General features: G+C 41.9%; 1 protein-coding gene across 9 annotated transcripts in view; it reads right to left on the bottom strand.

Moving 5' to 3' along the window:
* SRGAP2 (SLIT-ROBO Rho GTPase activating protein 2) overlaps positions 1-13,302 on the bottom strand; it is a 284,242-nt gene that overhangs the window by 109,884 nt on the left and 161,056 nt on the right. For all 9 annotated transcript variants that reach the window (XM_045049283.1, XM_006942921.5, XM_003999427.6 and 6 more), the window contains exon 4: positions 6,474-6,636. In XM_045049283.1, the coding sequence (XP_044905218.1) occupies positions 6,474-6,636 (163 nt within the window). The remainder of the gene's footprint in view (positions 1-6,473; positions 6,637-13,302) is intronic.

The following is a 13,302-nucleotide window of genomic DNA, read 5'->3' as shown; positions in this document are numbered from 1 at the left end:
CCGAATCGTATTCATATATGGATATACCACAATATGTTTTTCCATTCATCTGTTGATGGATATTTGGGTCATTTCCAGTTTTGACTATTATGAATATAATATGAGTCTCCTAAAGCACTTATAACAAATTACTGTAAACTTGGTGACTTAAAGCAACATGCATTTATTCTCAGTTTTTAAAATTTGTATTCAATTTATGTAAACTAAACAAACACACAAGAAAACACCATTTCTCCCACCCTCCCACCCCCCTGCCTCTTGCAACCACCAGTTTGTTCTCTTTATCTATAAACCTAGGGTTTTTTTGTTTTTGTTGATTGCGCACATAAGAAAGATCACATAGTATTTCTCTGTCTTATTTCACTTATTAGCTAATGGCCTTCAGGCCCATCCATGTTGCTGCAAATGGCAAGACCTCAAGCTTTTTTTTATGCCTGAATAATATTCCATTGCGTATATACACTACAACTTCTTTGTGCACTCATCCAGTGACAGACACTTCTGTTGCTTCCATACCTGGGCTACTGTAAATAATGCTGCAATAAACACACAGGTGCATCTATCTTTTGGAATTAGTGTTTTCATTTTCTTCAGATCAACATTCAGAAGTGGAATTGCTGGATCATATGGTAGTTCTATTTTTAATTTCTATTCTCTTACAGTTCTGGAGGTCAGAAGTCTAAAACCCATTCCACTGGGCCAAAACCAAGTATCAACAGGGCGGCTCTTCCCCTGGGGGCTTTTAGGGAGAATCTGTTTCCTTGTCTTTTCCAGCTTCTCGAGCTGCATTCCTTGGCGCATGGCCTCCTCCTCCATCCTCAAAGCCAGTGGTCTAGCATCTTCTCCCTGTGACTCTTGCTTCCTCTGCTTCTATTGCACGGCCTTCTCTTTTGTCTGTAATCTCCCTCCACCTCCTTCCAATAAGGACACTTGTGACTGCATTAGAGCCTACTTAGATACTCAAGCATAATATCCTCATCACAAGACCCTCAGACTCATCGTATGTGCAAAGTCCTGTGTGGATAAGGTACATTCACAGATTTCGGGAATTAGGACATGGACATCTTTGGAAGGGACCATTATTCAGCCAACAACAAAAGCTATTATGAATAATTAGGTACAAGTCTTGGTGTAGGTATTATTTTTACTATCTTTTGCGTAAATACCTAGCCTTGGAATTGCCAGATATGGTAAGTACACACTTAGCTTTATAAGAAACAGCCAAACTATTTTCCAAAGTGGTAGTACCATTCTACGCTCTCACCAGCATCATAAGAGAATGCCACCCATCCTTACCACCACTTGTTATTGTCAGTCTTTTTAATTTTAGCCATTCTGGTGAGCATGTAATATGCTTAATGGCCATTTATATATCTTTTTACTGAAGTGTCTATTAAAATCTTTTGCCTATTTTTAAAGATTTGGGCAGTGTGTCTTCTTATTATTGAGTTCTATGCATTGCAAATATATTCTCGCAGTCTGTGATTTGTCTCTCGTTTTCTTAACAATGTCTTTCCAAGAACAAAAGTCCAAGAGTGGATGGTGTCCAATTTATCTTTTTTTCTTTTATTGTTCATGCTTTTTACATCCTAAGAAGTTTGTTTCTTCAAGGTCACAAAGATTTTTTTTAAAACCCCCCCAGTGAGTCTTACACACAAGCAGCATTGAGAACTACCGAACTACTGATCTATCAGGAATTTAACATAACTTGCTCAATTTAACCTTCCTACCATAGAAACATAGGCTAATAAAGGCAAAACAAAAGTATAGCTAGCTGGAATACTGGAGAGGAAAAAAAAAAAAAAAAAAAGAAAGCTGCAATTCAGAGTCTTGGACTGTCTGAATTGACTGGCTTCCAAGACTGAGTATGAGCAGCTAAGGGCTAGAAACAGTGAGCTAAAAAGCAAAGTGAGAGGTACTTTTGGTGTGTTCCAGCTAGTGAAAGAAGATAGAACAGAACTGTCCTCTCCCCTGTGGGAAAAAGCACACCCAAGTTTACTTCAGCTTAAAAAGAGAAAGTGGGAAAACTGATTTCTCTTCTTGGTGGGATTCTTTAGAACACGTCTCTCACAGAGACGATGTAGAGCTGGAAGTCGAACTTGGCAGTGTTTGGCCCCTGGTTTTGAAGCCACCGCATTAAACAAATGAAGGTGGCAGCAATAATATTTGCCTAAACCTTGGTTCCAACAAGGGTTAGACAGACTGAGCTTTCATTACACAAAAAGAGATGTCAGGAGCACCAAATGGGCTCAATTTCCCCTGGAGTCCCAGACAAAGTGGGTCTGTTTCTAAGCTGTGGACAGGAGGCTACTTTCTCTAGATGTTATATTTAGCTAAAGGAATCTCTACCATGGCTTCGTGCAAAATGTAAAATATGTCCCAGCAGACATAACCACAAACCAGAGTGCCAGCGAGGAGCATCCCTTAAGGGGGTTCAGTAGTACAGAGGGGCCAATTGTACAGCCGCCCTGACATCCCCAAATTAGCTGAGTTAGCTGTGAGCCGGATTTTTGGCCAGTTCTCACATTTAATGAGTCTTTGTTTCCCTCTTACTAGAGATCCTGCCCCTGGGGAGAAAAACACGTTGTCCTATTTCACTGTCAACTTCCAGCTGCTTGCCCAGACACCAGGTAAAAGAAACAACCCAATGCAGGTGAAAGAAATAACCCAATGTTGATGTCTAACACCTCCAAACCTTTTGAAGGCTTGTGTGCAAGAGGAAAGGTTGGGTTAATTCCATAACTAAGTGAAATATCTGGATTCAATAGGAAAGAGTAAGAAAATCCAAACTACCCTCTTCTCTGCACACCATACCCAGAATCCTAACAGAATATGTAGAAAGAACCTCAAGTTCTAGGGCCAGATGACTGGATTTAAATAGTAGCCTCACCTCATTTTTTGATTAAACTCCCTCAGTTTCAGTTTCCTCCTTCATAAAGTAGGGATAATAATAGCAACTACTTTATGGAATTATTGTAAAGATCAAGTGTATAAAGTGCTTACTACTGTACCTGGCACATAAACGTTCAAAAAATGTCAGTTTTGATTATCATAACCTTTGCTAGTGAATCAATAAGTTTTATAGATTAAAAAAAAAGAATTATAAAAGGAAGAAAACCTATGCCTTTTGCCAGTGAGAAATAGAGCCAAATCACATAAAACTCAGGTGAATTTTCTCAGGTATCCATAGCTGAACCAGAAACAAAGGTATCTTTTCTAAAGTCTGTGTCTCCTGAGAAATGTGGGTTTCCTTTATTGCTGGAACTGAATTTATAGGGAAAAAAAAAGGTATATCTACTTCACACATTTGGATTCCAGTTTGGCCTCTCTTGGTTGCTGGTTATTATAGATAGAAGAATCTGAAACAGTGCTTCATTCCTCAAGAAAGTCGATCTTTAATTGCCTAAGCTAGCCCCCTCTCCATACCCACATCCACTTTTGTTTGCCCATATCCTGGGGACTCCAATTTACTTGGATGTAGTTCATCATAGAACTACAGTGTATTAGATTTTGAAGGCAGCATGAAGATCATACAGGCCAAACACTTTTTTTTTTTTTTTTAAACTTTAGGGAACTAAGGCACAGAAAGAAGTAATTGTCTAAGGTTTCAGAGTTACTAGCACAGCTAAGCCCAAGAGAAAGAGTCACTTGGAAGAGACCTCTGCTCTGATAGAGCAAAGCAAGCCCTGGGAAGCTTCACATAACTGACAGCGTGGCCAGGCTCATTCCTTAGTTCTCTTATCTGATTACTATATCTTAGCCACTGGGATTCTAATTCTTTATGTGCGACACTTTAAACAAAAGAGAATACAAAAATTGAGGTATGGAAAGAGAACGCTTCTGTGTCCATTACTAGAAAGGAGAGAGGCTCTCATCTGGCCAAAACAGAATTAATTTACACTTGTGATCTGCCAAACCAGCATCTACCTTAGAACCCTTTGCCTACATTGGACCCCAGGGGAGAGAGAAAAGAGATTATTCACCCAGTGGGATAGTAAACATTGGCTATTTAACAGTCTTATGCATATCTCTAATCAACCGTAATTTAACTGATGAAAAGTTATAAAGATCAAGAGAAAGTCCTATGAGCTGCAACCATACACAACAACATGAATAAATCTCACACACATATGTTGAACGGGAAAAACCAGACGGAAAAGAGTACACACTGTATGAGTCTACTTATAAAAACTAAGAAACCAAGTAAAACTAATCTCTGCTGTTAAAAGTCAGGACAGTTGTTATCCTTGGAATACCCTTCCCAACCCCCCAAGGACTAGGAGGAAGCATGAGCGGGGCCTCTAGGGTACTGAACTAATCTGTTTCTTGATCTGGGAGCTGGTTATCAGGAGTGTTCAGTTTGTAAAAATGCATTCAGCTGTAAGACCGTGGTATGTGCAACTATCTTCAATGGAATGTAATATATACACAGTCCTATGAGTAATTAGAAATCCTGCCTTATACCCCCAGCAAAGAAATGCACAGTTTATGGAGGTCAACTCTGAGACCGTGGCTAGGAATATCATCCACAGGCAGATTTTCCTTCTGGAGGGCAAAGTCCCCACGTCTTACATACAATTCGTGCACTTAGACTCTTGGTGAAATGTGAATGGCACCCAAAGAACCGGAAACATTTGTGGCTTTAATAACTGCTGCCTTCAGCCTAAACACCTGTGAGATCTGGAGGGGCCATAATACTTCTTCAGCTTGGTTCTTCTCTACCCTTCTAAAGCTGGAAGAAAAGGGAGCTGAAAGCTTGGGTGCAGTCTAGACAGCTGAACATCCCTCACAGAAGTTTCTTCTTAGATGAACAGAGAAAATGAGGGAGGAAACGATCAGTCAGCCCCTGTCCTTCTAGAGATAGTCTAAGAGGCCGTCAAGGTCACAGTGAAGAGCTGAAGTGGCATCTGATTACTGTCAAGGTTCTACCTAAGTAGGCTTAAAATTTTTTTTCTCATAAAACTGTATATATCTAAGGAGTATGACATTATGATTTGATACATACGCACAGTGAAATGATTATAGTCAAGCCAGTTAACATAACATCTCACCCAGTTACCTTGGTGTGAGTGTGTGAAGAAAGCACCTGAAATCTACTCTATAGCATACTTCCAGTATTCAATACAATATTAACTACAGTTGTTAATTTTAGTCACACCCACACACCACCAAACATTGCAGAATAATTCAAAAGAATGACAAGGAAGCTAGAACAGACGCTGGAAACCATGAGGAAATGGTGAAAAGTACCTTCACCCCTAAATGAAGTATGGCCCCAACCACAGCATAGCCAGGTCACTAAAAATAGCTGGTGAACTCCGGGAGGAGTTATCTTTCTCTTCCTTCTTTTCATTGTCAGATGCTTTTTACTCTTCATATCCTGTCTCCAAGACACAGGAAAAGCCCCAACACAGATGCAATTATGTAAATGGAAGATTCTAAATCATGTTCTTTCTCATGTTGGTGTAAACAAAAGAAATTGGGCTCTAATTCCAGACCTACTAAGATCTGGAAAACTTCCAAATGTTAAGAATTGGAAAACTGACTACTATTGGCCACAGCCCTGTTTACTGAAGTCCTTTCTCTCCCAGCCTCAAATTTTAACAGTGGATTTTGTCAAATGATAACCAATGAATTTCCTCTATATGAAACCAAAGAAATAGCTCTATATACCCTCTTTACACCCAAAACTGTGGGAAGATTATTCGCCTTCTTTAAGATCTGCTGGGGATGTCAGAGCTTGAATGTTAGACATGGTACATCATGTACAATGGTTGGGGCTTTTACCACTATGTGTAACCAAAAGTCATGAATCAGTGACTCCACTGAGAGCTCAGGTTGAGAGAACTCCTTAGTTTCCAAGAGACTATTTCCACTACCGACAGATAAGGTCAATTTGGCATGAGTTTCTTAAGTTTACCACAATTAATTTTGAGTTTTCCCTTGGTCAGATTTTTCAACTTACACCCAAGGAATTTTGACAAACAACTGAGTTCCAAAAGCATTCAGGGACCCAAAGACCAAGATATGACATGATAAGAATAACCAAATTCATAAGTTCATCTTGGCTAAGATCAGCACTTGGAAAGAAAACTAAACCGAATCACAAACATACGTGAACTAGAAGAGGAAAGCTTAAAATGACTCTGAAGGTCCCTGAATCTCAACAGCCTTACAGCTCACTCAAGGAAACCAAGCAAACATCACTATCACTGATACAGGCAGATTATGAACTCTGTTGCCAGTCTTGGGGTTGTCTATCTTGCAAATGGTTACTCTCCCAAGGCTACTATTAATTCAACTCAGAAAGGAAGAAAAGAAGGGCTATTCAGTATTTTCTCACCACGAGACCATGGTAAGGAATGACCAAGAGAAAGCCTTTTAAGTGGGCCAATACGAAGGTGTTTCTCTTATTTACAAGGTGGTGTCATCGCCCCACCCGGGTAGCTCCACGTCTAGAAATAGCTATATACCTTTTTAAAGAGTCTTCCTGAGTCCTCGCTGACTTGGACAAATCGAGGAATGATATTATTCAGGTAGATGTCACTCAGGGTGGTGTGGTCCCTGCTCTCCCGCTTCACCTGGTTTAATAGGAGATTCCAGCAGTTGACTGGAGAGAGAACATTCTGATCCTTCCTGCGGAGAAACAACAAGAAAGAAAAATCAGTGTTGGTGAGTAGCCAGAGCCAACAGCTATGACTTTACAGTCCATGTCACAAAATCACAGTGATCAAAGCCAAGCCAGAAACAGGTATCTTTCCGAAAGCTTGCACCTCTAGTTTTCTCTTTTTCTAAAAACTCAGTGCAGAAAATAAGAAGAGTGAGAAGGAGAGGGAGGAAAGAGGAGAAGAGGAGAAGCAGGACTATCTGTTGAGCACCTATTATGTTCTAGGAACTTTGAAAATGTTTGACGTGCATTATTCCCTAAGTTTTATCATTTCCTTGTAAGGAAAGAACTACCATTATCCCCACTTTACTAAATTAGAAGACTGAAACTCAGAGAGATTGCCACTTGCCCATGGCTAGTGAGAAGGAGTCACAGAGACAGTCAGAAGGGATCAGGGACTAGAACCACAGCTCTGTGGTGTCTGACTAGAACCGGTCTAGGCTGTTTGACTCCAAAGTCCATAACCTTAGCCATTAAGTCATTTGGTTTGTGTCTGGGGTTGAAGACAAAACTTAGAAGTCTAGAGACAAAAATCACGAGAGGACACAGGCCACCCCCTGCCCCCACACTTATCTACATTTGGATTCAGTGAAGACAACCTTGGAGGCATTTGCCGTGAAAAAAGTCACCAACAACACGCCAGTCCCACAGAATGCATCTAAGGAGGTTTTGACATCCCCCGGTTGAGCCCTTTCGTCATGTCCCATACAGCCAAGAGCACAAACCATATCTGAACAGGTGTATTCCTACAGCTTCTACAGTCCAAGTGGGGCAGTAAAGTGCCAAACCCAGGTGCTCATTTTTTAATGAAAACACTGTGATCCAAAAGAATTTACTGATCATCTACTCAGTTCACAACACTATTAAAGCAACAGAAAGTTCTGCATTTGCAAGTTGGGTTTCTTTAAAAAGAGAAACAGAAAGTAAGGGTTGTTTGTTGTATTATTTATCAAGGGCTTACTGTGTACTTGGCACGTGGCTGGGCCCTGTACTCACGTTGTTTAACTTGAACCTTACAACAGCCTGATGACGGGGGTGTTATTAAGCGCATTCAGCAGATCTGGGAAATCGGACTGAGAAAGGTTAGATATCTTGTTCAAGGTCACAGAGTTAAAAAGTGGCAACGCTCAGATTCAAAACCAAGCCTTGTGATTGTAGAGAATGCTCTTAATCATTGCAAACAATCACAACCTGCTTATCCTGTTCATTTCTCTTTCCCCTCTTTCCTCCCTATAGTCAGACTCTTAATGAAAAGAAAGTGAGTTGACAGTGGCTTGGTTCCTGAGTCAGCACTACCTCCATTCAGAGCTGGAGGCTCTCGGGCAGCTATGATCTGCAGAGCATGGAATTCAACTTTAGAAGGGGCTTTTCCAATTCTGTAGTAAGGTAACTATTAGCAAATAATCACACCACAGCTACTCTGGCTTCAGAACATACCAGACCGTTAAGTCAAATATCTGTCTAACCAGCACCAAGAAGCTACTTCAAACCAATGAATACTGGAGTCCAAACTGAAACTGTCCTATATCTGCCCCCACCACTGCCCTACGCATCGCACATCTACAGCCAAAATACTTAATACTAGGGCTCCTGGGTGGCTCAGTTGGTTAAGCATTCAACTCGTGATTTCGGCTCAGGTCACGGTCTCACAGTTTGTGCGATGGAGTCTGCATCGGGCTCGGTGCTGACAGTGCGGAGCCTGGTGGGATTCTCTCTCTCCCTCTATCTCTGCTCCTCCCCCGCTGGTGTGTGTGCGAGCTCCCTCTCTGCCCTCTTTCAAAATAAAGAAACATTAAAAAAACAAAAACAAAAACAAAATACCTAACACTTATGTGCTGACCACTTCGACAACATTACGTCCACTTATCTTCCTAGGGAAAAAAAAATCAAAAGATTTCTATGGAAATAAAAATACATATACTAGCTGAGAGAGATATACACACTTAAGTAATCCACTCCTTTCAAAATGTTTAGCACCTGAGAAACAAACCGGAAAAAGCAAATAGGAAACAATCCTTACACAAAGCTGAGCATGGGCATTCGCTGACCTTTGCTTGTTTTCACTGCAAGAAAACTTTCAAATGCATTCCAAATCAGTTTCAGTTACAAAACCCTAAGTAATGGAATTTATTTTTTTGTCGGGTGGCAAAGCATCCATGTCTTCAGCAAGCATGGAATGTATCAGGCAATTACACTTGCATTTTCAAAAGGGCAGATCTCACAAGATCTAAACTTTACAACTGGTCTCAATTTGCTTCTTATAGGTGGACATGGGTTGGTGGTCTCTATTGGGCCTTTCCTTGGAGTGCTTCACGCACAAAAATGGTACTACAATTCAATTTCACAGACATAAACATTTGTATCTTAAGTGAACAAAACACAGTATTAGGGGCTTTTAGTTATGAAAGTGCTGATATCACAGTGCCGCGTGGGAGAGAGAGAAAAAGAGCTATAATATAGCAGAACACTAGAGGTAGGTATGAACAAAGGGTCCGCTAGCTCACAAATGTACAACGCAGATCACAAGTGAAGGCAGGAGAGGCAAAACTAACCTAATGCCATGGAAGAGGATACAGAGCATAAATCCCCAGGGGCCCCTCAGAAGAAAGGATGAGTAAATAAAGAGGAATTAATAAAAAGGATGGGCAGAGTAGGAATCTTTTAAAATAAAAAGCTGTATGCCTTAAAACTAATGTATTTATATTTATTAGGAAGTTCTAAGGTGGTAAAGTACTTTCAGCACATATATTTCCACCCTGACAGCATGTAGTGGGATGGCTATTATTGGTGTTGGTGAGCAGGAGTTTTTAAAGTGTGTTCTGAGAAAGTCTGGAATTACAGAAAATCACATTTCAATTTCCAACAACTGTCACACATCCATTCAATGAGCAACCTCCAGTTAAATGTGCAAGGGACCCAGATTCCCTGGGGTAGACACTATCACGATGTCTCACGGGCTGCTATGTGAGTTTCATGGTATGCAAACTTTGGAATAAAGAATCAATGCATGTATCCGTACTTCTGAAAAAGGACCTATTGGTTAGAATCGATGTTGCTGTGCACAGGTTTCGCTTTTAATTCAAGCCTGTGTGCCTCCTTAGGCGAAGCTGTTCAGGGTGAGCACACGACTCGACCCACAGAGGCCAAGTTTAAACTACATGCCACAGAAGGGCTCAGGGGCCGGTGCTGGGTTCGCGGGACACCGTGGTCGGGTAGTGAGCATATACCTGCTCAATGTCAGCGCATCATCATCAACTGTCTTAATGCTTAGTATACACTTCTGGGCTTACCCAGTAATAGTTATGAAGGGGAACTGGAAGAGCTGCTAGGTAATGTTAGCGATTCAACTTCAAAACAAAATTACCCTTTTTCAAGAGCCCAGGCCAATTTCAAACTCTCTCAAGATTGTAACTCATCTGTGTGAATCAGGATTTTCTTGATACTGGGCAGCCCGGACCAGAACCAGAAAAAACCTAGATGCTGAAATGGATATAAAACTGCAACTCTGATTCATAATTCCGATTTCATTATTGGGGGCCACGAACACAGCCTCCCTGTTCTCACAGACTGACCCTGTAACGAGGACTCTTCATAAATTTGCACTTTAAAAGTGGATTTACACCAATAAGACACTGCTTTGATCTGCCGCATGTATGGGGATTTTATGCATGATCTTTATTTTTAAAGTCTTTCAAGATAGTCTTAAACTCTGCTGTCTGTTTCTTGTATGGGTTCCTAGTCTCTTTTACTATGACTGCCGCTTTTCAGGCCATATTTTTAGTTCTTTGAGTTTGTATGCTTTCTTGGACATATTCCTCCTTTCAACCAAGGTGTTTTAATTAATTCATTTATTTATTTTGGGGTGGCGGTGGAGCAGGGGAGGTAAAGGGCATGTAGCAAGAGGGGAACACCACAGAGACAATTTGCCTGGCCAACACGAACAAAGATGAAACACACTTCAGGCTGGAAAATAAGCAAGTCAACGAGACGTGATTTCATAGGGAGCATATTAAGGTTCTGCTAGAGTGGTTTCCTGCTTCAGCAGCTCCGCAGCCTTATTTTATTTGGGGCTGCTCGAGCCGAGGGAACTTCGTTTGGTTAGGAGACTGAAATTTGTCTTTCTATCTTTTCCATCTATCATTTGTTTGCACAGTGTCTTTACTTTCCCCGCCCCTGGAGTCAGGTTGTGTAATACTCGGGCATTTAAAGAAAAGGGTCTGCATCCCTTAGGAATGTACTGAACAGCTGCAAACCTCCTCAAGCACTAATCCCTAAAAAGCAGACAAAATATCCAGAAGTATTTTTCTTACTTAACATTTTTTTCAGGAGGCAGATCAAGAAAACATAATACTACACTGGAGAGGGAATGACTCTGGAGTCAAAAAAAAAAAAAAAAGAAGAAGAAAAAAGGAGGCCCAGAAAGTCACAAGCTGGCTATGCATCCACCGAAGAGATTCTCGTTAGAAATGCGTGGAGCTAAACGTGCACAGCTGAATCGTTAGCCTCAAATACATCAGCCCAGTTTTTCTCCTTCAACTTAAGACTATTTATGGACGTTCAACAAACTTAGCAGCAAGTGCTCAAAGGGATTTCTCTACAATATCTAGGGTAAAGAGAGAACTCTATAAAGGTCCACGCTGGCCTCGATATTACACTTCCTTTTTTTTTTTTTTTTTGCCATATTCCCTCCTCTGCTCCACTGCAGCTGTCTCACCTATAAAATGGACGCATGCCCTGTTGGTGTACGTCTAGCCCCCTAAAGATCTTCAAAGCAGGGATGTAAAATCCCAGAAGCCCTCCTGGCCTAAGGTGCCATTTAATGAAGAATTGCTAGGCTCCCAGCTCTGCAGATGGGGCGCGTGACACAAGCTTGGCATGACCGGATGGCTTGAGCTTCTGAGCTTGTCTACCGAGGTGCGTTTCCTGTCGGGCCAACAGTCTCTGACCTGCCCACCTACGGGGCTGCTGCGCGGCTGAAATGAGACGCTGAATGCAAGAGAATTACATCAACAGTAAAGCACTATACAAATGTGAAGAAATATTATCATTTTTATTTCCAAACAAACTAGGATCGGCTTTCATCAATTTCCAACAGGCTCCTCACCCGGCCCTGGGCCAGGGCCAAGAGCGCAGCCTGCTGAAAATGCACAGCCTTTGGCAAATAATGGTGGGGATAGGACAGCAGCAACAGGCAATTAACCAAGCAGCTGTAAGTCTCTGGGAAGACGTGAGGGAGATACCAACGGGAAAGCAGAATTTAATCTTCCACTGCCCTCCCCCTAAGGACCAGGGTGGAACAGTCAGTCCTGCATTCCACACAGGGAACTGTGCGCTGAAGGGGACAGGAAGGAAGCCACAGGGAACTCCAATCACCAGAACCCTAGGTGCTTCGGCAACTTCCTCTGAGCCTCTCTTTTGCAGAATTCCTATCAGACCCGCCAGTGTGTACGTAGGGATGGCAAATATCAATACATCTAAGAAAAATACCATTTCTCACCTTTGAAAATAGACATAGATGTGATGACAGACAAGACCCAAAATGAGTTAAATACATTCAATATATGTTACTGAGCATACACCTATGAAGAGGATATATATTTTTAAAAAGGCACCTGCTTAATAAAAGGGATCATTTCGCGACAGTTGGACTGGGAACTAGTGACAAGTGGGGAGTCGCATTTTTAAGCCTAAATTCCCTCCTGGCACCTTGATTAAAATGAAATGAACTGAGGCAGCCAAAGAGATTATTTTATTCAGATGAACGTTATTAGCCTTTCTGGCTTATTTTCTCTATTATGCATTTTGCTGATGCTGACAGAAGCAGACGGGCTGGATGGAGAGGCAAAGCCGCAGCAGATTTATGGTTTGACGCGCCATGCATAAAATCAGACCCTTGCTGACCCAGATAAGCCAGAGGATGGATGGGATTTGCTGGGGAAGGTGTTAAAAAAAGGAGGGGGAAAAAAATCACCAAGGTGGGAAGTGACTTGAAAAAGATTCTGCCTGTAACGCCGGCTGCTGGTTCTTCGGCCCAGGAGTGCAGTGGCGGCCTGGAGGCATCTTTCAAAGACAGCAGGCAGGAAGGGAGGGGGCAGGCACACTTCTTGGGGCTTATCACAGCTCCGCTTCAGCTCTGCCAGCAGTGAGATCAGGGTAGGAGAGCTCAGAGACAGAGAAAGGGCCAAAGGCAAAAATGTATATTCTATGTATAGAGAAATGAGATTTCACATTTTCAGGGACAAGTTAATCCCACAAATTGTCCTCGGTAGCCTAGACAGATGATTAGAAAGGATTCAAGCAGTGGTGTACCCACCTTACTCAAAATAGTCTAAATTGTCCTCTATAATCAGGTTTGGGGGAAGCGCTGTATGGAAATGGAATCCTTGTGGCTCTGGATTCGTTCCAGGGAGCCCAGCCACACCCCTGGGCTCATGGCTTGTCCAAGAGCTGAGAGCTTAAGAATGTGCTTTGAAGTTGAGAACTGGACTAGCACCGAGTCTGACATCTTAATAATTATTTCCTGAGTGATTACAGGACCAAGGTTCCCCTGGGTTAGGTCAGAGAACTGGGAGACATTCTCAAATCTGAGCCGTTGTAGACCCTAACTGGAGATGTCTCCCCATCAATTGATGACA

The sequence above is a fragment of the Felis catus genome, chromosome F1 (assembly GCF_018350175.1).
Source record: "Felis catus isolate Fca126 chromosome F1, F.catus_Fca126_mat1.0, whole genome shotgun sequence".
Classification (NCBI taxonomy): Eukaryota; Metazoa; Chordata; class Mammalia; order Carnivora; family Felidae; genus Felis; species Felis catus.
Note: the sequence above shows the minus strand (reverse complement) of the source record. Positions and strands in the feature narration are given on the sequence as shown.